This window comes from Eumetopias jubatus, unplaced genomic scaffold, assembly GCF_037043125.1.
Source record: "Eumetopias jubatus isolate StellerSeaLion01/CBP00866 unplaced genomic scaffold, mEumJub1_p1.0 scaffold_14, whole genome shotgun sequence".
Lineage (NCBI taxonomy): Eukaryota > Metazoa > Chordata > Mammalia > Carnivora > Otariidae > Eumetopias > Eumetopias jubatus.
In genome coordinates this window covers 84,400,906-84,428,587 of record NW_028274820.1, presented here as the reverse complement: position 1 = coordinate 84,428,587, position 27,682 = coordinate 84,400,906, and the positions used below count along the sequence as shown (strand labels likewise).

The window sequence follows — 27,682 nt, the reverse complement described above, 5'->3', positions numbered from 1 at the left end:
ACCAGAGCCGAAATCAAGAGTCAGACACTTAACTGACTGAGCCACCCAGGCGCCCCCTCGATAAAAATATTTTAATGGTCTTCTCTTATCCAAGGTTCGTCACCAAATAAAGCCAAGGAGAAATAGCTTCTGGTGGGAAAAAATACTTAAAGGGTCTTTAAAAATGAAAAAGGCCAAGGGTTTATATATCAAATTTAACTTGTATCTCCTTATAGCACCAAAACAAATCATTTTTCCCCTCTGAATGACCTGACATCTAAGTGGATAACTTTTATAATTTTATTCATTGATTCATTTATTCATTTATTAAATCAATGCAAATCTGAGTACCTACTATGTGCCAGGTATTGTTCTAGGCAAGTGACATACTCAGTGAAATAAAACAGACAAAAATATCTACTCTTAGAGAGCTGACATTCTAGTAGGAGGAGACAAATAATAAACATAAGTAAATAAAATATATTGTTTGTTTATCAGAATTTTAATTTCAGAAGAATAATGTTAAGATTGAGAGGAAACTGTCACGGATAACTGTTTTGCCAAAGCTGTACTGATTCATGTTGCAAACTTTCATGGATGCGGTAATTATCCTTAATTGCTAATTTACAGGGCATAAAAAGCAAGTCATATGGTAACTGCTTTATCCAATTATATTAATAAAATGACATACTCTAGAAAAACGATCTTAGCCCTACCTGATACAGCAGGAGGTTTGTGAAACCAGCTGTCACAATGAATCAGTTTGAGGTTATAGATTAGACATTTCTCAGCTCTGCCAATAAAGGTTGCAAAGGGACTGGTGTGATTCAGAGGACCTGGCTTCAGGGCACAAGTTAGATGGTGACAAAGGCTGAGACAAGCCAGCTAAGTAGGAAAATAGGGACTCAAACTGTTCAAACCCACTTACAGGTTTACAGGAAGATTTACCTACGGTGAAACACTATACAGGCAGCCACTAAAATGTTGCCCAGCAACAGAATACCACATTAAACCTTCGCTAGATCCTGATAGATGATTTGGTGCATGTAACTCTTAAACCCCCAGACCACAGACACTAGGAGACAGAAAACTTATATAAAACCCTAGCCATGTTATACTCAGAGCAAAGAAAGTGATGGTATGAAATCCATTTAAGTATGGGGCACCTGGGTGGTACAGTTGGTTAAGTGTCCGACTCTTGGTTTTGGCTCAGGTCGTGATCTCAGGGTCGTGAGATCGAGCCCTGCATCAGGCTCCACACTCAGCATGGAGCCTGCCTGGGCTCCTCTCTCCCTTGACCTCTCTCTCCCTCTGTACACACAAGCTCTCTCTCTCAAATAAATAAATCTTTTTTATTTTTTTTAAAGATTTTATTTATTATTTGACAGAGAGAGTGAAAGAGCACAAGCAGGGGGAGCAGCAGAGGGAGAGGAAGAAGCAGGCCCCCTTCTGAGCAGGGAGCCTGATGCAGGACTCGATCCCAGGACCCTGGGATCATGACCTGAGCCGAAGGCAGATGCTTAACCATCTGAGCCACCCAGGCGCCCTAAATAAATCTTTTTTTAAAAAAAAGAAATCCATTTAAGTATGACAATAAAGCCAGTATTTTTTTCACAGTACCAAGAGTTAAGAGTCATCTTGGCCTGAGAATGGAATCTTATTAGCTGAGAACATCTCATTAAGCTCTGCAAGGAGAACTAGATTAACAGATATATCTGCCTATTAAGATTCAAGAAGAATATCTTAGCAACACCTGCCAATATGAAGACCTAATATAAATAAGGGGAGCCACTTGATGAACATTAATATGTTACCAAAAAGGCCTGAAATAAACCCACATGTTTATGGCCAAATGATTTTCAAAAAGGGTGCCAAGATAATGCAGTTGGGAAAGAATGTTTTCAACAAAAATGGGCTGAGAAAACGGTATCTGCATGCAAAAGAATGAAGTTGGACCTCTACCTCATACCATATACAAAACTTAGCTCAAAAGTAGCCAACTTAAATATAAGAGTTAAACTACAAAACCCTTAGAAAAAAATATAGGTATAAACCTTCATGACCTTGGATTAAGCAATGGTTTCTAAGATGTAAGATGATGCCATCTTACAAAGCACAAGCAACCAAAAACAAGATAAACTGGCCGTCAAAATTAAAAACTAGTGACTCAATGGACACTATAAAGAAAGTGAAAAGATGGGGCACCTGAGTTATTTAGTCGGTTAAGCATCTGCCTTCGGCTCCGGTCATGATCCCAGAGTCCTGGGATCGAGCCCCTTGTCATCGAGCTCCTTGCTCAGTGGGGAGTCTATTTCTCCCTCTCCCTCTGCCTACCACTCCCCCTGCTTGTACTCTCTCTGTGTCAGATAAATAAATAAAATCTTAAAAAAAAAAAAGTGAAAAGACAGTACTTACTAAACATATCTGATATGGGTCTAGTGTCTAGAATAAGGAACTGCTAGAACTCAATTTAAAAAAAACACACACAATTAAAAAATGGGAAAAAGATTTGAATACACTTACCCAAAGAAGATACACAAATGATCAATAAGCACATGAAAAAATACTCAACATCATTAGTCATAGGGGAAATGCAAATCAAAGCCACAGTGACCAGGGCACCTGGGTGGTTCAGTCCATTAAGGGTCTGCCTTTGGCTCAGGTCATGATCTCAGGGTCCTGGGATCGAGCCCTGCATCAGGCTCCCTGCTCGGGGGGCAGGGGATCTGCTTCTCCCCCTCCCTCTGGGCTCTCTCTCTTTCTCTCTAAGTCAATAAAATCCTTAAAACAAAACAAAAAAAACACAATGATCACTTCAGCCACTAGGATAGCTTTAATCAATAAGACAAACGATAACAAGTGTTCGCAAGGATGTGGAGAAGTTAGAACCCCCCCGACATTGTTGGTGATGCAGTCATTTTGGAAAACAGTGTGGCAGTCCCTCAGAAGTTAAACAAAGCATTACCATATGACCTACAATTCCACTCCTAGGTATATACCCAAGAGACTATGACCACACAAAAATTTGTGCACAAATGTTTATTCCAACATTGCTCATAAGGGCCAAAAAAAGTGGAAGCAACCCAAATGTCCTTCAAATGATAAATTAATAAATAAAATGTGGTATATCCATAAAATGTGGTATATCCATAAAAAGGACCCAAATGTCCTTCAAATGATAAATGAATAAATAAAATGTAGCATAGTCCATAAACTGGAAATAAGAAATGAAGTACCAATTAATACTACATGAACGAACTTTGAAAACATTACAATAAGTGAAAGAAGCCAGACAGAAAAAGCCACACATTTAACGATTCCGTTTATACGAAACATACAAGACAGGCAAATCCACAGAGGATTAGTGGTTCCAAGGGCTGGGAGGGGAGCTAATGGGTATAGGGTTTATCTTTTCAGTACTGACGAAAATGTTCTAGAATTAGACAGTGTTGAACATTACGTAAACACAGTAAAAGCTACTGAATTGTATACTTTAAAAGGGTGAATATTATGGTGTGTGAATTTATTTCAATAAAAAAAATTTTTTTAACATCCAACATGGAAGTACAAAACCTTGGGGACATAAGATGTACGCTTTGCTATAGAGCATTCCCATATCTAGCAGGAAGATTAGACGCTTAGCTGATCAACGCTAACCAAAAAAAAAAAAAAGGGGGTGCTAAAAAGGCAGTTGACTCAGAACCAAAAGTCAGGCATGGTGACTCACCAAAGAATGGAGGGCTACTGTAAACTTTCAAGTCCACTAGAAATAACAAGGTAGAAGTGACAGGAAGGAAGCAGAACTTCAACGAAATCTGCAAAGCTCTAAAATGATGAAAACAATATAAGCTCTTTCTGAGAAAGAACACAGCAAGGAGAATGAACTCCTTTCCCTCTTGGGGCACAGAAAGAGACAGTCACTGGGCTGAAAGAGCCACAGCGCCATCTGGAAGCCAGCCACTGCCACACCCCAGGCTGCCGGGGCTGTGTGTCAGAGTGACAGAGCAGCAGGCCAGGGACCCTTCCCTGGACAAGGCGTTTCTCTACCTACAAACACCATCAGGGGATGGGGAAGGAGCTGTTGTGGATAGGGTGGGAAAGCTTTTATTAGATACACTCTCATGAAGCAAAAAACTTCTTAAAAAAAACAAAACAACAAAGAATTAAAGAGTAACTGAAGAGAAACTAAATTGAGGGAAATTTCAGAAAGTATATCAGGAAAAAGCTTCTTGGCAGCCAGAGCTGTTGCCTCCACAAGAAGAATCATCACTTGAAAATTAAAAAGTCATTGAGACAAAGAGCAAGCAATCCCAAAAGAACATAAGCTGTGTGGTCTGGGAGGTCTTTCCCAGAATACTCGCCAACACAGCCAGCTTTTTCTTTCATTTCTGGCAAGAGCAGAAGGCAAACCTAAATTAGAGGCCCAGCATTCAAACACAATGAACTGGAAGCCCGTGGCCTTGTGGCAAGCTATGTCACTTGCTCTGGGTGCACCAGCACATTCAGCAGAGACGAGCAGAAGCAGCGGCTCCCTAGGCCAGCTCTACCACAAACTGGTCCTCAGTTTGAAAATCGGGGAGTTTACATCTCAGAGGGACTATAACAATCATCTACAGAGAGGGGGCAGCTAAAGAGAACATCTAATCTGGGCCCTTTTATTTTAGAGATGAAAAATCTGCAAGCAAAACAAGTAAAATGACTTTTGCTGACAAAAAGTACTGATGGCCGAGCAAGGACTAGACATGAGGTCCCCCAGTCCTCACGTTCCACTATGCCAACACATGTAGAAACAAGTATCTGGGGAGCTGACGTGTATTAATACGGTATCTGAAGTTACCTGAGGATTAAATCTGAGATTACCTACTGATTAAATCTTTTTTCCAATTACAATCTCCATTTTTATGGGTCAGCAGAGCAGGTGTCAAAGACTAAATCACTAAGCAAGTAGAGCTTCCATGAGCTAGCTGCCTGAAATCAAACCAACACTTGTTAAATACCACCATATGCAAGGCAAGCAGAGACTTAAAGAGTCCAATATTACAAAAGAACACCCAAAAAGGAAACACAAAGGAAGAAAACTCCAGAATGATAAAAACAGGATTGGCAAACGACAGCCCGCTGGCCAAATCCATCCTACCACCTGTTTTTGTACTACCCATGAGCTAAAAATGGCTTTTACGTTTTTAAATGGCTGGGGGGAAAAAATCAAAAGGGTATTATGTAACATATGAAAAGAGTATGAAATTCAAATTTCAGTGTCCATAAATAAAGTTTTATTGGAATATGGCCAAGATCATTTGTTTGTCTATGGCTGCTTTCACACTGGAAGCAGAGTTGAGTAGCTTCAACAGAGACCGTATGGCCTGCAAAGCCTAAAATATTTACTACCTGGCCCTTTACAGAGTCAGTTTGCCAACCTCTGATGTATTATGACAAGGAAGTGAGATGAAAACTAATCTTATGGTAGTCTAAATAGCAAGTGCACAGCAAAAATAAATTCTGGACTACCACTTCAAGTTATACAAACTGCTCCTTTTTGTAATCAGAGAAGGGACAGTGGTATGTAGCAGTAAGAATTTGGTTTCAGAATCAAATCAATGTCAGTGGTGACCTTTGAAAGTTAACTGGCTCTATTTGCCTTAGTTTCTTCATTTATAAATATTCATAAAATATACAAGAATACCCATGAGAGCTGTAATGAAATCTAAGTAAGAATAGCTGGCGAAAAGACCCAATAATAGCCAATATTGTTTAAGAAATGGTTCAGGGGCACCTGGGTGTCTCAGTGAGTTAAGTGTCCAACTCTTGATTTTGGCTCAGGTCATGACCACATTGGGCTCTGCACTCAGCAGGGAGTCTGCTTGGAATTCTCTCACCCTCTGCCTCTGCCCCTCCCCCTGCTCTCTAAAAAAAATAAATAAATCTTTAAAAAAGAGAAATGGCTCAAAGTGTAGTCTTCAAGTAAAGATTGTAAGAGTATGTACAATAGAAAAAAGTGGACATTTCTTCTGGGGGTAGAGTAAATACCAAAATCATGGAAAATTCGCCAACAACTGAATTCAATCAGAAAAGATTAAATAATCCATAATCTACCTTCCCTATTTATCAGCTAAGATCCCCCCGTCTAGGAAAGTAGATTTAAGTGCTTATGTCAGAATCTTTGTCCTAAGAGGTAATGGTAAAGAAGTATTGTAACTTACATCCGCACTGAACTTTATCCCTGACAAAGTATGGTGGCACTCATAGCCTCTGATGTCCATCAACTCTGAAATCCGTCTTGAGTCTGAAAACAAACTCAAGTAAAAACCATTTCAAGTACTGCGATATTCCCTCACCTGTAAATGAGGACAATACTACTCCCCCCATCCCCTCTGGGTTGTTAGGATGACGAAGTGAGATGCCTCACAGTACCAGACACCTAGCAGGTACTCAGTAAAAGTTAAGGGCATGTTGGTCTCTTTTCCCTTCCCTCCCTGACCTCCACCCCTCTTGATCCTCACAACAATGCTCTGAGGAAGCAGAGCAGGCCCGGTTATCCTCATCTTACAACGGAGGAAACCATGGCACGGTCATATGATGACAGCAGAGCTAGAACCCAGGTTTTCCTGGCACACTTTCAGTAAACCCCAAATGCTAAGTTTTTGAGAACTCTGAGTCAAAAAACTGGTGCCTGTGGGTGACAGCGGGCAAAGTAGGTGAAGAGAGTCAAAAGGTACAAACTTCTAATTAAAAAATACATGAGTCATGAAGATACCATGTACAGCATGGCAACTATATACTGCACTGCGTATCTGAAAGTTGCTAAGAGAGATCTTAAGAGATCACAAGAAAAAAAGTTCTGTAATTATGTATGGTGACAGATACTACCTAGACTTCTTGTGGTGATCATTTTACAGTATACAATATCACACTGTTATGTTGTACACCTGAAACTAATATATGTTGTATATCAATTGTACCTTAATAAAAAAAAAATTGGTAGCTTACATTAAAACGCCAAGATTGTAGCTCACTCATGCACAAATAAAGCCTCACCATGAAGGAACTGACTCAATCTCCGGGAAGCCTGTACCAGGACTGTCCCCAGGATGACTCCTCTGCAGAACCAAGTCCTCGCTACTCAATGCTCGGCTCCACTGTTGTCAAGGACACAGAGATTGAGACACAATTAGTCAGAAATAAGAGAAGAACTCAGGAAAAACTATATGGCAGGCAAATGTGAGCGCCATTTCAGAGAGATCCATTCCAGTTGTCCAAAGAAAATTTCAAAGTGAGCAACAGTCACATGTGAAGATTACCAAAAGAAGATGAAGAAAAAATTAATTGACTTTGGAACATAAAAGATTATCCCTAAAGGATTTTGACCCCTCTACTGACTGAATGGTTATGGTCAAGTACTCAGACTATATTAAAGGTAAAGAAAAATTACTGCAGTCAGCAGGGCTTTTTGTTGAAGATCTCACTGTTTAAATTTAAAATGGTCCCCAGGTGTAGTCCTGAAGTGATCTTTAAGCACAAAGAAAGATGTTGTGATGTGCCTTACAGAGAAAATGTTAGATAAATTTCATTTGGGCATGAGTTATAGTGCTTTTGGTCATAAGTTCAATGTTAATGAATCAACAATATATATTAAAATAAGGTGTCTTTCACCAGAAGCACATATGGAACAAGGTCAGATATCCATCACTTGATGAAAATGTGAGGACCAGAGGCTGGCAGGAACCTAACTCTGTTATCTCTCACAGGAGAGATGGTTCAGTATTCTCTCCAGTGTCTGCAAGTTTACAGAACAGAACTACCATGAGTAAGGACTGTAATAAATACAGAGAGATGATATGGCAATTGAGGACTCTGGATGAAGGGAACACAGAAGTTATTTGTACTACCCTTGTAATGTTTATGTAAGTCTGAAATTCTTCAAAATAAGGTTTAAAAAAATTTTAGGTGCTAAACATACTACAGGCTGTCTTAGAGCCTTATGACAATACAATCACAAAAACTGGATCTCATTGGTACTTCTGAAGCTGGTGGTTGTCTTGCTCCTCACCTCCCTCCCTCCCCTGCTCTATGCACACAACACTAAGAAAATGACTGTCAAGTTGTTATGGTGTTGCAGGGACATCTTTTGAAGTTATCCATTCACTGCTTCACATTCTTTTTCCAAATAAAATACAATGCTTTCAAATCACAGAATTCAAACCTCGTCTGAGCGCGCAGTTCAAAAAGGTGATCGCACCCAAAAAGGATCTCAGGTTTTAGGGAGAGTCCCTCTTTCTTCCTATGCTAGTTATCTGGTGGGGATTTTTAAAATTTACATGTGTGATCTAATTAGGTTTTATATTCAGAAAAGCCAGAAACTGCTTAATGTCTCAAAAGTTTTAGGAAACAACTGATGACAGTTCAGTTATGATTGAGAACATTCTTGTGTGTGTGTGTGTGTGTGTGTGTCAGAGAGAGCGAGCGAGCTCACAAGCAGGGCGAGCGGCAGGCAGAGAGAGAAGCAGGTTCCCCGCTGAGCGGAGAGCCGGATGTATCGCTCGATCCCAGGACCCTGGGATCACGATCCAAGCCGAAGGCAGACACTTAACCTATTGAGCCCCCCAGGAATCCCAACTGAACATTCTATAAGAGACAAGAGCACCATACACATTTTTGGTTTCAGTGAAGCCTTATAATCTTGGTTATAACCTCTTTACCCCTCAGAGTGGGCCTTCTTTATTATCATAGAGGAATGGGATTATCAAAAACAATGCCTGAGTCCCCCACGCTTATCTAGAAGGGTGTTTTGGGAGATGCCAAAAGAAATTCTCTGTTAATATGCAAGACACTGGATTTTGTTTTGTTCTTAACCAAATCCTAAAATTTACTCCTCCCGGCCTTCTCTACAATGTAGGTTGTCCAGATCAAAATGGAAGGACAGTAGAGTAGAATTTTCAGTCAGCATGTGGAGGGCACAGGAGGAACAGTCTCTACTGCTAATCAATTACAGCTAGAAAGCCCTAGACAGTTCTATTACTGCAGCCACCATGGCTACAGCCTGGGGGGAAAAATGACCCAATTGAGTCCCATCATCTTTCAACTGCAGCAAAAGAATAAAAAAGGCAGAAGTGAGAAGGACGCACAGAAAGCCTCTGAAAAAAATTACAGACCAACAATCACTTGAGAGGTTGTCAGAAACGCAGACACTCCAATTCCACCCAGGACCTACCGAATCAGAATCTGCATTACAATAAGATCCTTGAGTGACGGGTATGCACAATAAAGTTATTAATTCCCAGTCTCTTTATCCCACCCTAACTGCCTGGCTCAGAAACATGTTCTCTGGCAAATTCACTTAAACGGTTTCCTCAAAGAGGCCAAACCCCAGACTGGGTCAGATGGCCTTGCTATATGTGCTGACTACGCTGTACTTTTTCCCACGGAATACATCACAACACTAAATAGAAGAGCAACATGTTTAGTACTGGTTTTCCTCTCAAAGCTACAAGATCTATGAGGACAAGGATCAGGTCTACCCTAGTCATCCTCATAGCCCCAGAGCCCAGAACAAGACCAGAGACAAAGGCAGTATGAAGGATTTTTTTAATAAATGAGTGGCCCTACTGTGTCTAAAGCACAGTGCCAGACTCTGGAGAGAGGGGCCAACAACAATTAAGACATGGTCCTTGTCCTTAAACAGCTCCTAGCTCAGTGGATTTTTGCTGAAGCTGACAAGAGCCAGGATCTCAAGAGCATGTGCCACACTCACAGCTGTTTTCCTATTTCTCTGCCAAGTGGCAACAGGTAGCCCAAAGGCCTGCCACCCACCCCCTCGGCACGACCCACAGGCAAGCGTCCTCCTCCCTTCATCCAGGATTCTCCACTCCCAGAGCTCAGTACCTGGTCCGGCCTGCTCTGCCCTCTCTAACGCAGCCTCAACTATCTTCAGCATCGGTCCATTCTCCCCTAGGAAGTTTGTCTTATTTCTGAGAACATTTTCTTCAGCCCCCTTCCCTCAGCAGTCCTCTTATTAGGAGATGTTGAATTTCCCTTGCTACCTCCTTCAAGAACGTCTTAGCTAACTCATTTCTAACCACTCAATTGATTATTTCCTGTAAGCTGTCAAGTCTACTCTATTCAACAGAAACCACTCAAATCTATATCCCAGACCACACGGGAGAGCCTCCCAATTAAGTGTTCAATATTCAATTGTCTTCCCACTTCCCTCAGTCACTTCCTATATCCCCCAAAGGGACACTAGCAAATGTGATAATTTTTTCTATGATTATATTCTCCATAATTCTTACATTTATTCTTATTTAACAGACAAGAATGTCTTGCTAGGTTTATACCCCAAAGCCTGTATCCCAATACCAAGGTAACAAAAATACATTTGAATGCCTTAACTGGAAGCAACAAAAGTAATGCTACTTCCTTTTTATCTTCAGAGAAATGTAAGTGGGTAGGCAAAGAACACACTGTGACAGAGAGGCAAGTGCTCAGGGAGGGCACAAGCAAGCTTGGGCTACCATTGAGCCAGCACACAGCGGTCTCTGACAGGCTCATAATCCACCATTCCCCAACCAGACCCCAGGTGGAGTCCAATGCAGCCACTAGAAACATCCAACTGTAGGCTCTAGGGCTCTTCTAAGCGCTGTACATGCACAAAGTACTACAGATGTGTTCCTGTGCCAGCCACGAGCAGGGTTCACAATTCTAAGGGCTGTGCATTCTGAATGTTTTCCACATCCCAACCTGTAATAGTGATTAACCAAATCATGATGAACTGGAACCCTAGTCCAAAGATTTGGTTGGGGACTACCAGAAATTTTAAAGCACTGAAAGCACTTTAAAAAGTCACTGATTTGTACCTTTTCTTAAACACTTCAAAATACACACTTCTAGAGTATCTGGCCTCAGCCTCTCTTCCGGGTTTCAAATAACTGATGCAGCTGTTCTGTTCACATACATTTCATCTACATGCCCAGTTTCAGGACTACTTCATGTGGTCATATGAGAGGAGGCTTGAAGAGCAGATGCCTCTTAAACTTCTGTGTCCACCCTGCAGGTAGAGGATGAAGCTCCCCAAACACAAAGGCTTCTTTCTTCTCTTAAGGAAACCCCCAAAAAAGTTTCTGATGACAAAAAAGGCCATCCCACCATCCCTCTTCCCTGCAGGAACTGATGGGGGTGAAGCAGGGGTTGCTGAGGCAGACTAGAGAAGCCTGGGACTGCATTCCGGGAGCTACTCAGTTATTGGGTCAGTCCAGTCCCCACCCCTGACTTGGACTCTTTCCGCCTCAGCACCCTCAATGCTCAGAGGAAGGAGGGAAATGCCCCCTCGCTTCCTGATCCAGGGAGGCAGCAGCCAGAGGGCAGCTATTACCCGACTAGCCCGCATGGCTGTAGCCGCCATCTCGGACTTCTCAGAGCACTGCGGGCATAGTGGCCCAGAGTACAACAGGTCACATCACAGTCCAATAATTAGGAGGGGAAGGAGGGCTGATACCAGATACAGCTAAATGAAAGCACACCAGAGACCCTGAAAGACCTGAGAGAAATGAAGATTATTGCCTTTGGTTTGCTGCCATAAAGTCCTATGCATTTTTTCTTAGAACTTACAGCAAAAGGGATGCTAGCTTATAGAGCATAATACTCAGTACTATTCAGAGTGAATCAACTCTAAAGAATATCTAACATATTTATTTTGGTTTATATGCAGGCCTGACTGTAGAACTTAAGGATGTAATTCAATTTCTAAGCTACCCACGAAAAGCATTAATTTTCCCACTTTATTTTCCAGATTTGTTTGGAAACTCTTCCTATTTGAAATGTTAATGCTCAATTTTAGATGTCAAAATAAAGTACGAATCACAAATCTACCATAAACATTTCAGAGTCCTTTATTGCTAAATTAATGTACCATCCCAGGATTCTTCTTACCATTAAAATCCTAGGAAAACTATCATGGGGGAATAAAAATTGAAGTCTCCAATCATCTAACACAGCTGGAGAACACAAGACAAGTGGTCATCCTTCCCCACTACCTGGTGGTGCCCCAGTCTCGCTCCTCCATCCTCCACCACAAAGCACAGATTTGCATACCTCCTCAAGAAGCTAAAGAGAAGGCTATCTGGCCTATCTGGAATTCCCCTGTGTTATCTTAACTGCAGGTACTGCCCAGAAGAGATTGCTCCTCCATTTTATTAAAAACGCCCCCTCCAGGGGCGCCTGGGTGGCTCAGCCTGTTAAGCGTCTGCCTTCAGCCCAGGTCGTCGTCCCGGGGTCCTGGGATTGAGCCCTGCATCAGGCTCCCTTATCAGTGGGGAGTCTGCTTCTCCCTCCCTCTGCTCTTCCCCCCCCGCCACCTCCCACCGTGTGCTCCCTCTCTCTCAAATAAAATCTCAAAAAATAAATAAAATAAAAACATCCATAATATTCTGCACAGCCTATGCTAACCAAAAAGTCCAGCTCTGATTCCCCTCTCCTTTGCGGGGGGGTGCGCAGAGGGAGTGCACTCTCTAATGAATGACATAATAAATACATTTCTTTAAAATAAAGCATAGAATTCAATCCAAGTTTATGGACAGCTCAGACTCACAGGGCATCTTTACTCTTTGCACCGTGCCATCAACCACTTTCAAAAACCAATGTTCTAAGTTCTTCAGATAATCTAAGTCCCGAGCTTCTTATTCTCCCTACACTGGCTTTTAGCTTCTGTTGATAATCAAAGAAACACATTTTCTTTGACACAAGAGTGAGAGAGGTACTTTCATTAAGAGCACTGATAACGGGAACACTTAAGAGTTAAATGGAAACCAAGCGTTCCCTACACTGCCTCACTATGTAACGGAGAGCTAGTCCTCCAGAGCTGGAATCACGATGACTAACACTGGGGCAGGGCAGGCTTACCCAGGAGCTGGGCCTGTGCCCCACAGAGAGCCTGCAGGAGGTCTCAAGAGATTCTAAAGCTCTCACAAGAGAAGAGTTTAACAAGATAACTCGGCACTGAAGTAACAGAGGCAGCCTCCTGGCCTCTGGGCTGTGAAAGGGCTCACCTGCCAAGAGTAATAACATAAGCAATTACTGCACAAAGAATAACAGATCTCAGCAGGATTCCAGGACCCAGGCACTCCAGAGTCTCCCTTCCGCACAGAGGGAAGAAGGAAAGCAAAGTAGGGAAAGAATGCACCACTTTTCATGAAGACCTGGGAGAGTACTGTTAGGTAAGCAGATCAATTACACTTGGCATGATAACGCACTGTTTTGGGTTGCTGCCAAAAATAAAAATGCCCCTGGTATTAAAGGCTATAAAACAATGATTTTCCCTTTCCTGGAACAGAATTCATGAAGTTTAAAGTTCACTAACCTCCCATTCCAAAGACTGGAAACAAAAACTTAGAAACCTCACCTCTTGTTCCTTTCTCCACTACAAACTTCCAGCAACGCTTAGTCACTTTAGGCAAGTTGCCTTAACCCTGCACATTGCATCCACGTTGCTCACAGCTGCTTCCAAGACTACCTGGTATTTCCACCTGTACTTACCCATTTCTCCTTTTAGCTCATCTATTTTCTTTCTCTGCCTCTGTCAAGACCTGTCACTTTCACCACCTCCCCAGAAAAGATTTTTAAAACAAACGGATCTGAAAATCTCACATCTGATTTTCCAACCCATCCATTCTCCAAGAAAACCATCAGTATTTAAATTCACAAGTTTCCCTTTCCATCACAAAACAAAGCTACCTGCTTCTATTTAATAGCAACATTTTAATGAGACTGACAACTAAAATTTCGTCAGCCCAAAGCTTTACCCAGAACCAAGCACATAGCCTAGGGTCTCAAGCCTAGGCCGCCTTCTGTCCATTAAAGGCTTTCTTAGCCATGAGACCCTCCTTTTAGGCCATCCCAGTTGCTAGATTTACAGAAACATTTCCCTTCGGTTTATATTGGTCTCTGTAAACTTTGTCACCCCACTCTCTCCCAGATTTGACTGTTTGTACCAAGTAAACAACCATTTTATCCCTGGAATCAGGAGAGTTTGAAGTGAAAAGGGGTGTTACTGATAATTATGCCAAGACAACAGGTGAGAACTGAGTCTGGCTCCAGATTCAGCATGGAGTCGGCTTGAGATTCTCCCCCTCTCCCTCTGCCCCTCCCCCTCCACTCAAACGCACTCTCTCTAAAATAAATAATTTTTTTTTAAGATTTTATTTATTTGACAGAGAGAGACACAGCGAGAGAGGGAACACAACCAGGTGGAGTGGGAGAGAGAGAGAAGCAGGCTCCCCGCTGAGCAGGGAGCCAGATGCAGGGCTTGATCCCAGGACTCCGTGATCATGACCGGAGCCGAAGGCAGACGCTTAACCACTGAGACACCCAGGAGCCCGAAAATAAATAAAAATTTTTTTTAAGATTTATTTATTTATTTGAGAGAGCGAGAATGAGAGAGAAAGAGTACATGAGAGGTGGGGAGGGTCAGAGGGAGAAGCGGGCTCCTCGCTGAGCAGGGAGCCCGATGCGGGACTCGATCCCGGGACTCCGGGATCACGAACGGAGCCGAAGGCAGTCGCTTAACCAACTGAGCCACCCAGGCGCCCAATAAATAAAATTTTTAAAAAAAATGTTTTAGGGGCGCCTGGGTGGCTCAGTCAGTTAAATGTCTGCCTTTGGCTCAGGTCATGATCCCGGAGTCTTGGGACTGAGCCCCGCATCGGGCTCCCTGCTCAGGGGAGAGTCTGCTTTTCTACCTCTCCCCTCGCTCTCGCTCAAATAAATAGTCTTTAAAAAAATGTTTTACATTGTAGTGAAAAAATTGTTCTAAATATATCACCATATCAACTTCCAAGTTTTGATGTGGATTTGGGCAGGGGTGGAGTTGACGCAAGCAGTGATAAGGGTACTGGAGGAGGGGGAGGAAATGCAGGATGGTCCTATACCAGAGGCTAGAAGGTTGCTGGGAGGATGCGGGCAGGGAACCAAAGGGAGTTAGAACTTTTCTCACTTGAGTTCCTCCTAACTAGTCACCCCTGTGACACTGAACAACAGCTAGTACTGACACACACACAACTGAAGTCTTCCACACATGACCTCAACTTGTTTAATCTTTCCTAGTATTTCAATAGCTAATATCTCTGAAGTTCAGAGGAGTTACACATTTGCCAGGTGTACACATTTCTGCTGTGCCAGGGGTTCCCAGACTTTTAAATTTCATAGATAAGATTCCCCTGCCCCCCTCCCCAAATTAGGGACTAACCGGTTATCTAGTTTTTACTTTTGCCAAGGATATTAAAACGACTGTCATCACATTATTTATACAATAAAGGATATTTTAGCAAAAGAAAAAGTATTAACAACATTATCTCAAAACTAAAGCCAGTCCTTTAAATCAAACAACTTTAACATCACAAGACCTGCCAGGTGTCTTTCTTTATTCCTCTCATTTTGCTCAACCAGTTTCGTTTTCATTCCCATCTGACTTGAGGATTGATACAGAAACTGCTGGACTAAGACCAGCTAATGGTTACTGAATGCCACATGCGCTGGACACTGTGCTAAACATTTTCCACGCATTCTCATTTAATCAGCCACAACCCTATTAGGAGAGTGCTGTTATTACACCCATTTACAGGCAAAACTAGAACTTGAAGGGGTAAAATTACCTGCCCATGGTTATATGGCTAGTAGTCAGTGAAGCTAATGACCTGAACCACAGACACTCGAGAAATCAGTTCAGTTCTGCCTCAAGACACAAGTTATGTCTGTTTCCCAATGTGTGGGCTTGTTTAAAAACAGACCAAAAAAAAAACTGCTTTAAGGGATAAATGAACCCTGTATATATCAGCATTTAATATCTACACATGCATAAGAACTGTCCCCGTTCCAAGTCTCCTTCAATGATTCCTATTAAATGAAGAAGAAAGTTCCAGTTTGGTGGCAGGAAGCCTTTGGCACATCTTCATCACTTGTTAAACTTTCTTCAGAGCCCTCCACAAGACACAAGACCTAGCTAGAATTTAATAACATTTTTTTCATTGTGCATCTTTTAAGATACTTTCTAGTTATGGCAGATAACACAGGTTTTCCATTTCCAACAGTAAAATTAAGTTTGCTTTATTTTTTTTAGGATTTTATTTATTTATTTGAGAGAAAGAGAGAGAGAGAAAAGCAGATTCCCCACTATGCAAGAAGCCCGATGGGGGGGCTCAATCTCAGGACCCGGAAATCATGACGTGAGCCATATTATGGCAGACGCTTAACCAACTGAGCCACCCAGAATATCCAAATTAAGTTTGCTTTAAAAATAATATTTCAGGGGTTCCTAGTCATGATGATTTTCTAAAAAGTTGCAGGACACATATATTATGACCCCATTTTTATTTCTTAAAGAAAAGAAGGAGGATGTATATTTCTGCATGAAAAGTTTGGAAACACATTTCCTTAGGGGAATGAGAATGAATGTTAGAAAACTGAGGGATAAGGCCAGAGAGAGAGAGATTTTTGTATTTAATTTTACATACTTCTATGCTATTTGAAATCTTATGAGCAGGTATTAAGTCCAAAACTTAAATACTGGTAATTATTAAATTATCAACACTGGCTGGCATTCACCTGAACTTTTTGAAGGAATTCAGGGATGAACTAGAAAGCCGTTGGTCAATATGAGGAAAAGCCACCAAGGGAACTACAGATGTGACCTTTAATCATAAGGTCTTTGAAGACTTGAGAATTTTAAGAAAATTTTATTTCCATATTAGACAAACTAGTGGAATAAAAAGTAAAGACGAAGACCATCAAAGAGGTCATTCGGGGTTTTACTGATATGGTTAAGAATGGGGCTTATAAACAAGAAAACAGGATAGAAACAAACCAAAAGGCCCAAGTGTATGGCTCCCAAGGATTACGAAAGTAGAAAGTGAGCAGCACAGAATCTTCATGTTTGTAGATGACACTAAAGACTTCCATAGTAATAATGTGCCAAGTTATTGGCGCCAAATTATAGGAAGATCTTGGGAATCTATGCAAATAGAAGGAAAAGTGGCAGATGAGTGTTAAAATGAGCATATGGCCTAAATCAGGCATGTAAAACAACAACTACTCAGCTATCAGTTATGACCCAAGAATAGGATCTCAGATCACTGTAAATGGACCCCTGAGGACGTCAGCCCAATACTGAGCTACAGATTAAAAGCAGTGCAGGGCGCCTGGGTGGCTCAGATGGTTAAGCGTCTGCCTTCAGCTCAGGTCATGATCCCAGGGTCCTGGGATGGAGTCCCGCATTGAGCTCCCTGCTCCTTGGGAGCCTGCTTCTCCCTCTGCCTCTCTCTCTCTCTGTCTCTCATTAATAAATAAAATCTTTAAAAAATAAATAAATAAATAAGTAAATAAGTAAATAAAAAGCAGTGCAAAGTGTCCTGGAAGCCATCAAGACAAGCACTAAAAAGAAAGAGACTAGTACCCTCCCCTCATAAAATTCTGATGCACCCACCCAACACTCCTTTTGTCATTTGTGTCCTGCCCCTTCAACTACATACAGAAAAGGAGTTAAACAAGATCAGTGGGTCTCAAATGCCAGTCCCTGAATTGATCCAAAAATGACTCTTTTAGAAATCACCTAGGAGAGGCTTTTTAAAAAATACAGATTCCCAGGCCACACTCACTGAGATTCTAATTCAGTGCCTCTGAAAGGCCTTCCAGGTGGTCCTGAAGCAACGATCTGGGCTGTTTCTCTCTAAATCTACTCCCACAAAGGATTTAAGAAAGCTTACAATAAAAAATAAACTCAAAAGAAACCATGTGAGGAACTACCAAGAATAGATTATGATGGTTCCTATACTTGCACATTAAATGAAGTGGAAAAGAGTTGCAAAAGACAATTAGGATGACCTAAAGGAAGAAGCTCCAGCCTTGAAGTGTGAAAAGCAGAGCTCAAAACCCTACCAAGCTCCCCCAGATTCCTTCAAGTAAGAGCAGGACCAGAGTAAATGCTCCCCATGAGCTACAGGTTCCCGGAGTGCCCTCCTCATCCCCACCCTTCCCAAGTCAAGACCTGTTGCCCCAGGAGAATGTCAGGATGTCCTGAGGCAGAGCTGAGATGGTAAATAAAACCCACTGCTGGCATGTTCTTCTGGGTCCCAAACGAGCATCCACTAGTCTATCCTGATACCACTGCTGAGGCCAGAAACCCCCTGGCTCATTTCTATCTACCACCTCTAATCCACTCCGCTACTCAGTCATTTAGTGTAATTCAAATTCTAACTCCCTCATCTTCTACACTACAAAAACCACATTTCATATTTCATCTACTGTCGCAAAAAAAAAAAAAAAAAAAACAAGCAATGGCAACAGAAAACATGTTTCATTGCAGGATAAGCAGCAATTCAAAGTGAAGCCTACCATACGGTAGATTTCTCAGTTTTGATTCATCATGCCTAAATGAGATGCAATATAAGGTTTCTTATACAATCACAGTCTTTTGGGACTGTTAGAAGTTTAGAGACTGAGCTTACCACTTCATTTAAGAAAGAGTCTGAGAGGTGAAATATCTTACCCCACATCACCCATGTGGAGAATAGCACCATCTGGGCTAGAACTGTATCCCCTGAATCCTAGGTCAATCAATCTCTCTTCTCTGCCAGGCTGCTTCCCAAAGACAATGTTAATAAATTAGGTTTATTAACTTTAGGCACAGATTCTCCCATCTTTTCAATTCCTCCTCTTACACAGGAGGTTGATGTTATAAGACCATCCCAAGAAGACTTCCCATATAGAATCTAAAGCACCTCAAAATGTGTTAAGGCATAAAGGGAGGAGATGGTGCCTTAAATCACTCATCATAAGCATATAAACAGAAAATGTGTCAAGCCCAGTTTATATCATACATCTCAAAAATGACATCCGAAAATGTCACCTAATTTTCATTAGATTTTTACCTGTAAGTTGTTTTACTTCCTAATTTTAAAAAAATGCCAACTGAAACCACTGTTTTTTCCTAAACATTAGAGCTAAGTGAGAAAAACATTAGTTTATCATATTGAGTCTCACTGAAATTAAGTGAAATCCCACAACACTCCATCTGCATCAAATGTTCACAACCTGTGATTCTGCATCAATTTCTACTGTAAAAACAAAAAGCATATGTCAGTCTCCCAAGAGAGGAATTAGCAACAGAAACTGGGTATCTCTCCATTTCCCAACAAGACAAAGGGGAAAAACTACATAAGCCCCTAAGAGTTGAACCCCTTTACTTCATGCCCTGTCCCGGAAACGGCAAAGAATTTCCTACAATATTTAGCTATGTTATTTCTTGAAGAAATGAAATAAAATAAATCCAAAGACCAGATTCCAAAGGATATCTACTGCACCCCCTGCTAGAACCACACCTGTCAGCTGGACAGCTAGTCCACGCTGGTGAGTACACAACAGGACTTAGAACCTTCACTCATTTCCCAAATGTCACACTCCAAGTAAACTGAGGCACAGACTCCACCAAATCATCTGCCCACTTATTACCAGCACTGATAACTATCCAGGCTCAGGAGTCTCCCCTCATGTTAATAAGCCACACTATGCATGAGCTAGTTCCTTCCTGACCATTAGTTTGAGCTCTGGAGCATGCTACTTTGCTTTTCACCATCACTGTCACTAAAGCTTACTAGGTTAAAAGTGTTGCCAGAAGCCAGAGCAGCAGAACATTCAACGTAGTAATAAAATGCTAACAGAAGTATAAACAGTGACAAATTCTACATGCTCTTTGACTCTCATTGAGCCTGCTCCTGGCATTTATCTTTTCAGTTAAGTACCCTCCACTGAAAGGTGGTGACCTTAAGAATACACAGGACTGGCTAACAGGAAGTCAAAAAACCTTAGCCTTGGCCCTGTACGAAACATGTATATGACCAAGAGCAAGTATTTTTTTATCAGTTTCTCACTGTTTACATTGAGTTAATGTCAGCTATCTATCTCACCAGTGTACCAGGACAGCAACCACCTCTACTGCCTTTCTGCCTTCTATCACCCTAAAACACAGATTAATAGTTCAGGTTAAATCCATACCATTTATGTGGAACACTGACCTTGAAGGAATTAAAGAGCTACTATAAAAACACTGAAGATAAACATGAGCGGGGACCCTACAGCTTTTGCACTTGCTGTTCCCTTTACCAAGAACACACTTCCCCTATGGCTGGTTGTTAGCTGTCCATCAGATTTCAGCACAAATGCTGAGAAAAGCCTTTCCTAAACACCGTATCTATGGGAGCCACTCCTTCCATTGCTCCCAACCACTCTGTCCCATTCCCCAGAAATCATTATCTTATAATATCATGCTTATTTCTTGTTTACTTTTTTATTGTCTGTCTCCTCCATAAACCATAAGGGCAGGAATCTGATCTACTTTTTACCACTGTTTCTCCAATATCCACATAAAGATTGACACAGCAGATGATCAATAAAGTTTATTCAAGAAAGAAAGGAAGTATGATTGCTCACCACTCTGTATCATTAGTACATGGCAGCAGCCAGCTGGATGCTTTCTTTTCATGCAGAAAAAAAAAATGACAGAAAACATTTAAGATACAGTAGAAACTTAGTGGAAACTTAGTGCTCCTTTACTTACAATCTTGACTGAAAGCTACCATGCTCACCTGCTGAGAAGTGGGCAATTTTAAGACTACAGGGAAAAGCCTTCCATCCTATTTTACCTAGTTCTTTGCAAATGGCTCTACTAAAATACTGTTATTCAGCTACCTTGTCCCTGAGTAGTAGAATAAGAGTATTTTAAGTAGGTTAGGAAAGATGTTTTTTTCTTTCAGTCTGCATGAGCTAAGTGCACGTAGGAAGGAGCAGATCAATGAACTACTACTCTTTGTCCCCACTACACTCTGGAAAGACACATACTTCTTAGTTCAGAAACCTAAGAAACAGTTAGCTATAATAATCTAAATTACAGGTAGCATTTCCTACAAGCTGCACACTGGAGAAATTTCCACTAAGCTACTCACTAGGAAGTCTATATCCCACTTCAGAACAACCTGGCAGCACAATTCCTGCTGAAGGAGGAAACTGTGGCCATCTCCTCCTTTTGATGCCCCTCTGCCTTAGTCACCCAGTGAGAATCATGGTTCTCAGCCTAAAACCAAAGACGACTGGCAGAGGGATTCCTTTCTCCTTTAGGCAATTAAGAGGGGCGGGGTGAAATAAACGGAGATTTCGCATTATCCTCCCTTTGGCCTTTCACACCATAAGCAGGGTAAGATATGCTGCTTCCATAGCTGCTTCTGATAAGCACAAAAGATTCAAAAACTGTGGCAGACTAATTCGGCTGTCCTGAAAGCAACCCAGGTGGCTCCTGCTTGAAAAGACACACAAACACACCGAGTTAGAATGGGAAAGTCAGAGTGAAAAGACATAGAAAAGGGCTCTATCCCCAAAACAGAAAGTAAATCAGGTGGGTAAGACTGGAGAAAACAGCCATCTCTAAGTAGCTGCTAAGTGGAGTGACCAAATTTTATACTAAATACCCCAAGACTTCTCCCAATCTCATCTATCTTTCATGTGCTGATAATACTCTGTTGCAGTTAAAGAAGTCTAGCAAATTATTAAAAAAAAAAAAAAAATCCAGAGTTAGAATCCTTCAGGGTTTTGAGAAAATAGTATCTGATTTGACAGGACATTTACTTTTCCAGGTTATATTTTGTCTGCCCACACACTTGCCAGTCTCATCCCAACTCAGGAAATATAAATCCACCTTCAGTTTTTCCATCATCCTCACTGCCTTTTCAGTAACAGAACAGCTCCAAAATGCTTATGTCAACTTACTGCCCACTTCCTCCTTAAACACATTCCAGAACCAACTCTGTTTCTGTCTCTTTGCTCCCACACTCAAAAGCAGACAAGCCACTACCTTCACCATCATTTTTTAAAACTGGTCAAATGGAAAGATTTTTTACAACTTGATTTCTGAGTACTTTCTTCTTTAACCTTAAAAAAAAAAAAAGTAACACAGAACTTACTAGGATTAGAAGGCAGAGACCAGAAGAAACTTGTACCTTCCATGGCTCTATAATCTGATTTTTGCCCCCCAAAAAAGAGGAAAGACTATTCAGCAAAGCTCATCCCTATACCGTTTCAGACCTGCAGCTCAGCCTGAGTCCAGACAAATATGGAGGGCTCCCTTGAAAAGTATACCTCTGGTTAGTCAGTATTCCAGGCTCTACCCCTCTCCCAAAAGGCAGTAACTATGTTCCAATTCTCCAAACTATTTCCTTCTCACTATCCTTTCACAGAGCTCCATTTTCCTTTGTAGAGTTCTTACAAAGCAGTTCCTAGTACCACTGGAAATGATCTCTCTCCAGGAAAATACAACTTTGCGTAGCAGAAGGGCTTCACACAGAGCAATTTGCCAGTGGTCGATTTTTCATTCCAGACAAGGCTTCTACTCCTGGCACAAATCTGCCTGTCGCCCTGCAGTTCACCTCGCTTCCCTCCCCTAACCCCTACCTGCAACTCACCCACCCATCCCTGCAGTTTGGTCACAAAAAAGAATAGACTACTCAATAGCTGAATTTTTTTTTTTTCTTCTTTTAAGATTTTATTATTTGAGAGAGTGAGAGAGAGAGAGAGAGCACAAGCTGGGGGAGAGGCAGAGGGAGAGAGAGAGGCAGGCTCCCCGCCGAGCAGTGAGCCAATCCCAGGACCCCAGGATCATGACCTGAGCCAAAGGGAGATGCTTAACCAACTAGGCCACCCAGGAGCCCCACCAAGGGCTGAATTTTAAAAGCTTCCTCCCAGATTCAAATGTGTCTTCCACACCACACTCCTATGCACATAATGACCATAAGCACTAAATGAAGTCACTCACCACAATAACAGCTCGAGGATAAGACAAGGAGTAACATCTAATCTTTCCTCAACTTGATCACAGTCAGCTTCACTTTCCTGCAATTTTGTGGTCATGCATCACTGGTCCCACCCTCCACATTATAAAAGCATGCCCTGGAGGCAGAAGCAGCATAGCATGATGTTGAACAGCACTTGCTATGGCAGCCAGTCCTGGGTTCAAGTCCCAGTTCTGCCTCTTATTGCCAGTAAAAGTGCCTGTCCTTGGGTGAACTATTCTTTCTAAACCTCAGATTACACATCTGTAGACTGTAACCAACAATGCTATCTACTTGTTAGGTGTTATAAATGAAATAATACAAACAAAATGCTCAGCACAAGACATGACCCTTAATAAATGATTGTTGATATTCAGTATCCATGGGGGTAAACTGTGGGCATGGTCACCTCATAGAATCCAGGTCACCTTCCTTAGAGAAGGAAAAAATTCAGAAAGATCCACTCAATGCTGCCAATTCCACCACCACACCACTAAGCAATGCTGTGTTCTTATGGTGACGGGGAAGATTAGTGCAAATGAAAAAGCTAATCTAAGAGGAGCTACTCATGGGACAGATCAAGATTCGAAGAGGCAAAAATATGTGGACCTTGGAAATTCCCTTCTCATTCAGCTTCTAATAAATTCTGACTTTCCATTTACCCATAAAGGAGAAAAGCAATACCGAAAACCCTGGGAATCGCAGCTGGTGGCAGAATTTTATCTAAGAAATGAATACATGAGAATAAGGCTGGAGAAAAAAAAATCTCAAAAATTTACACACACACACAAACTAAAGAACATTTTAACCCTGACAGATAATGAGCCAAGAAAACAGAATGTTTTTTAAACTTTCTGGCAACCGCAAAAAACTGTGGAACTTTGAGAGAAAATGTCATAAAGGGCATTTGCTGTTTCAGAAGGAAGTCAGTACTGAAGTCTGAAATGTCTGAAAGTCCATTAGTCTGCAGTCATCACAACTGGAAAATCTGTTAACAACCAAGAAACGTCAAGTTCCAAGATGTGGGAGGGCTGGGGGGAGAACAGAGGTGACAAGTGATAAAGAGAATTTATACTACAAAATTATCATGGAGCCGGAGAGTTAATTTTTTAAAAATTAGTCTTGCAGGGTTTTATATTCAAAATTCAAGAATGTAGGGAGTGAAGGGATATAAAATCAGGCAGAATCTAGCGTTAGGGCCGTGGACTGGGAATCCGAACACTTGGGCCCCGGTCCTGGCTCCGATCCAAGCCACCATGTGATGACCTTAGGCAAGTCACTGCCCTCTTCGAACCACCTTAAGTATAAGGGGTGAGGGAACAATAACGATCGCTAAAATTCCTACTGGCCTAGCATTTAAGGATCAAAAGGAGAGGGAGAACAAATACTAAGAGCTTTCGGGACTACACACTTGACAGAAGAGGTGGAGAGAAAAAGACGGAATACGAGGGCCAAAAAGCGAGAAAACTTGGGAGTAAGTGAGCGTCAGTGGAAACTGAAAAGCTTCAAGATGGCCAAATGCTCTTAGTTTCAGGGAAGAGCGGATGTCAGGATCTCGAAAAGCTGCACACTGCTCAGCAGATGTCAAAATGGACAGAAGAACGGGGCGATGGGAGGGCAGATATCAACTTATTACCCCCGTTAATCAATCAAGTAACCGATCTGTCCAGGTAAACAGCAGATCTGAGTGCCGCGCGACCACGGAAATCACCGTGACCCTTGACGGCCAGGGTGTCCGGAAAGCAAAGTACTAAGGGGATTCCGTGTCGGGTTCCGTCTAGGAAGGGAATTCCGAGAATGGGTGAAAAGGAAAGGGACAGAGGAAAAGGGATCTGGGAGACCATGCAGACTCGCGGAAGGGGAAGAGAAGCCGGCGCCAAAACCCGCCCGGAGGCGGGCGGTGGGGTCAGTGTCCCGGGCCCCGCTCTCACCATCTTGACGATGCCCCGCTGCACGGTGGGGACCGCGGGTCCCCCGGAGGTGCCGCCGCTCTGCGCGGAGGAGGCCATGTGTAGAGATGGAACGGCAGCAAGTAAGGCAGTGGGCCGGCTTGGAGGTGTCAATGTGGGTGTCGGTGTTAGTGGGAGGCCGCCGCGGCAGAGAACTGGCAAGCGACGGGTTTCGGGCAATGGACGGCACGGACTCGCCGGGCGCTCACAAGAGCAGCAGCGGGACTGGGAGCGAAAGAGGAGACGCGCTCTCCGCCGCCGCCGCCACACGTTCTACTCGCCGCGCAAGCGTGCCAGAGCGCCACCGCCCTCCGGCCAATTAGCGCCCAGAGCCCGCCGGACCTCAAACCAATAGGCACCCTGTTCGCGGAGCCCCGCCTTTTAGTCCCTGAACGCGAGGCAAGCTCCAGGAAGCGCTGAAAGAGCTGATTTGCGGTGACGGGCTAAGTATGGGGCGGGACTTCCGGGGCAGCCGTAGTAGGTAGTGTCGGGAGGTGTAGTGGGAAGGAAAGGACACGTCAGCATCTGGCCGCGGGGCGCGGGGGGCCATGGGAGCCCCGGGGGTGGGGCCAGCCTCACCCTCCGGCCTGGCCCCGCCTATTGCGCCCCGCCCCGCGGGCCACCGGGGAGCCCACGTGGACTTCCCGCGTTCCTGGACTGCGCCCCCGGATTGGGGAGTGCGGACTGGGGAATCCGGAGCCATGAAGGCGAAGACTTGATAGGGTCTCGTACGGGCTGCACGCCTAATTCCGACATTTTACCTCAGCCAAAAATGTGGGGAGAACCTGGAAAAGTCTGAGCATCGTGAAATCTACGGATGTTGGCGCGGACAGGCAGCGCGGCCTGGCGCCTTCCCTGTATTCGGGAGTGTGTCTCTTTCGTGTTTGTGTCGCCGGTATCTCGCACTTGTAAGGGTCTCGATTAATGTTCGTTGGTGGGAGAAATAAATGTCTCTTAGGGGGTGATGTGCCATGTGCACGCGGGAGAATGACCCTCGTTTTCGGACTCTTCCTAGTTTCGCTAGTGAAGTTAGGGAAAGCCTTGGTACAAACTCTCCCTGGGCCTGGAGGAGAGAATCCCTAGTAGACCTCTTGCGATGAGCCACGCCGCCCCCAACCGCCTCATCCCATCCCTTTACCTGGCCCTGGTCTCTTTTGAATAAAGAGATTGAGGGAGGGGTACAGAGCGAGGGCATACAAATGTTTAAATGAATGTTTAGAGACAACTAATATTTGTCCTGTGCCCACTATGTGGAGCCAAGGACCTTTCCTTTAAGCCACTTAATCTTCAAATGTGGCTCTACACTGAGGACACCACTTCCCCTGTAGCTCTTTTGAGAAGAGGTTGTCTATGCTTCCACATTTCACATATCCCAGGGTCAAGTTTTGGGGGTCAGCATCTTCCTAGATCCTTAGTGCTGCCCCTTGCATCCCATTAATTTGCCAACCTCTTAAAAAAAACAACTTTGGGAAGGGTCATTCCATCTGATTTATACCACTATCTCATTAAATTTGTTGTCTTCTCTGCCTCAACTGCCACCTTGTCATTGGTTGAAATCAACACCTGGTGCATACTTCTCCACCCAGTGATCCTGAATGACTTAAACATTTATGAACCTGACTTGTCCAATACCCTGGCATCTCAGCTCCTTGACCTCATCTTCAAGGAACTTGACCTCTGTGCCAATTTAGCCACCCTCTTCGGTAAGGATGAAGTATGGCAGCTGTTCCATGGCTGAAATCGTGAACCCCAGACCCCCCATTCTCTGATCATAACTACTGCCCTCTCTCCCTTCTCACTCAGTTACTTCTCTTATACCTTGTGTTAGTTATCTATTGCTGCATAACAATTAACCCCAAAATTTAAGTATTAAGCAATGAGCATTTATTATCTCACCATTTTTGTCAGGAATCTGCATAGCTTAGCTGAGTGCCTTTACCTCACGGTCTCTCACAAGGCTGCCATCAAGGCGTCAGTGGCAGCTGTGGTGTGAAGGTCTGTTATCTGACGGGGAGGATCTGCTTCCAAGCTCACTCATGTCATCATTGGCAGGATTCAGTTCCCCAAAAGCTTTGGACTGAAGGCCTCAGTTCCTTGCTGATGGGTCTCTGCATGGGGCAACTCACATGGTAGATGGTTTCTATCAGAGCAGGCAAATGAGAGAGCAAGAGAGGACAAGCAAACCAGTCTTTCTGAACCTAATCTCAGAAGTAACATCCCATCACTTTGCCCATATGCTATTATTCATTAGAAAAGTCTCTAGGTTGGGCCCACCCTCAAGGGGAGAGGACTGCACAAGGGCACAAACACCAGGAGGCAGGATCACCTGTAATCATCTTAGAGGCTGCCAATCACACACTGTTCTTTAGCTTTACATAGAATTCAAAGTCCCTGAATCTATAATCAATTCCCTTCTGCTTTCTCCTGAATCCTTGGTTAGACTCTGTCATTTTTGCCCCCTCCTCTCAATATCCTCATCTCTAATCCCTGTTTTCTTCCATCGGGCCTACCTGTCAAAATTCCAATTCTAGATCTCTCTGCCTTCTCCAAACCTACCACTTAGCTAGAGAAAACACTCCTCAGCTGTGCAGGTTGGTGCCACGGTGAATTCATGGGCCCTCACACATTGCCTGGAGTTCTGTTTCCTCAGCCACTTTGGCCAGTAGGTGTGGTTGTTGTTTAATTAACTGTATTTTTTTAGAGCAGTTTTAGACTCAAAGCAATAGTCACTGCCCATGCACATGCATAGCCTCCCCCATTATCAACACCCTTCACCAGAGTGGTGTACTTTCTACAGTTGATGAACCTACGTTGACACATAATCATCACCCAAAGTCCATAATTTACATTAGGGTTCACTCTTGATGTTGTACATTCTGGGTTTGGACAAATGTATAATGA

At 43.0% G+C, this 27,682-nt stretch overlaps 1 protein-coding gene across 1 annotated transcript in view; it reads right to left on the bottom strand.

The window, feature by feature from the left end:
• Positions 1–25,052, bottom strand: part of SND1 (staphylococcal nuclease and tudor domain containing 1) — a 410,120-nt gene extending 385,068 nt beyond the window's left edge. The window contains exon 1 of the mRNA XM_088018648.1: positions 24,764–25,052. Within this exon, the coding sequence (XP_087874774.1) occupies positions 24,764–24,841 (78 nt within the window). The 5' untranslated portion in view covers positions 24,842–25,052. The remainder of the gene's footprint in view (positions 1–24,763) is intronic.
• Between the last annotated feature and the right edge of the window lie 2,630 nt (positions 25,053–27,682).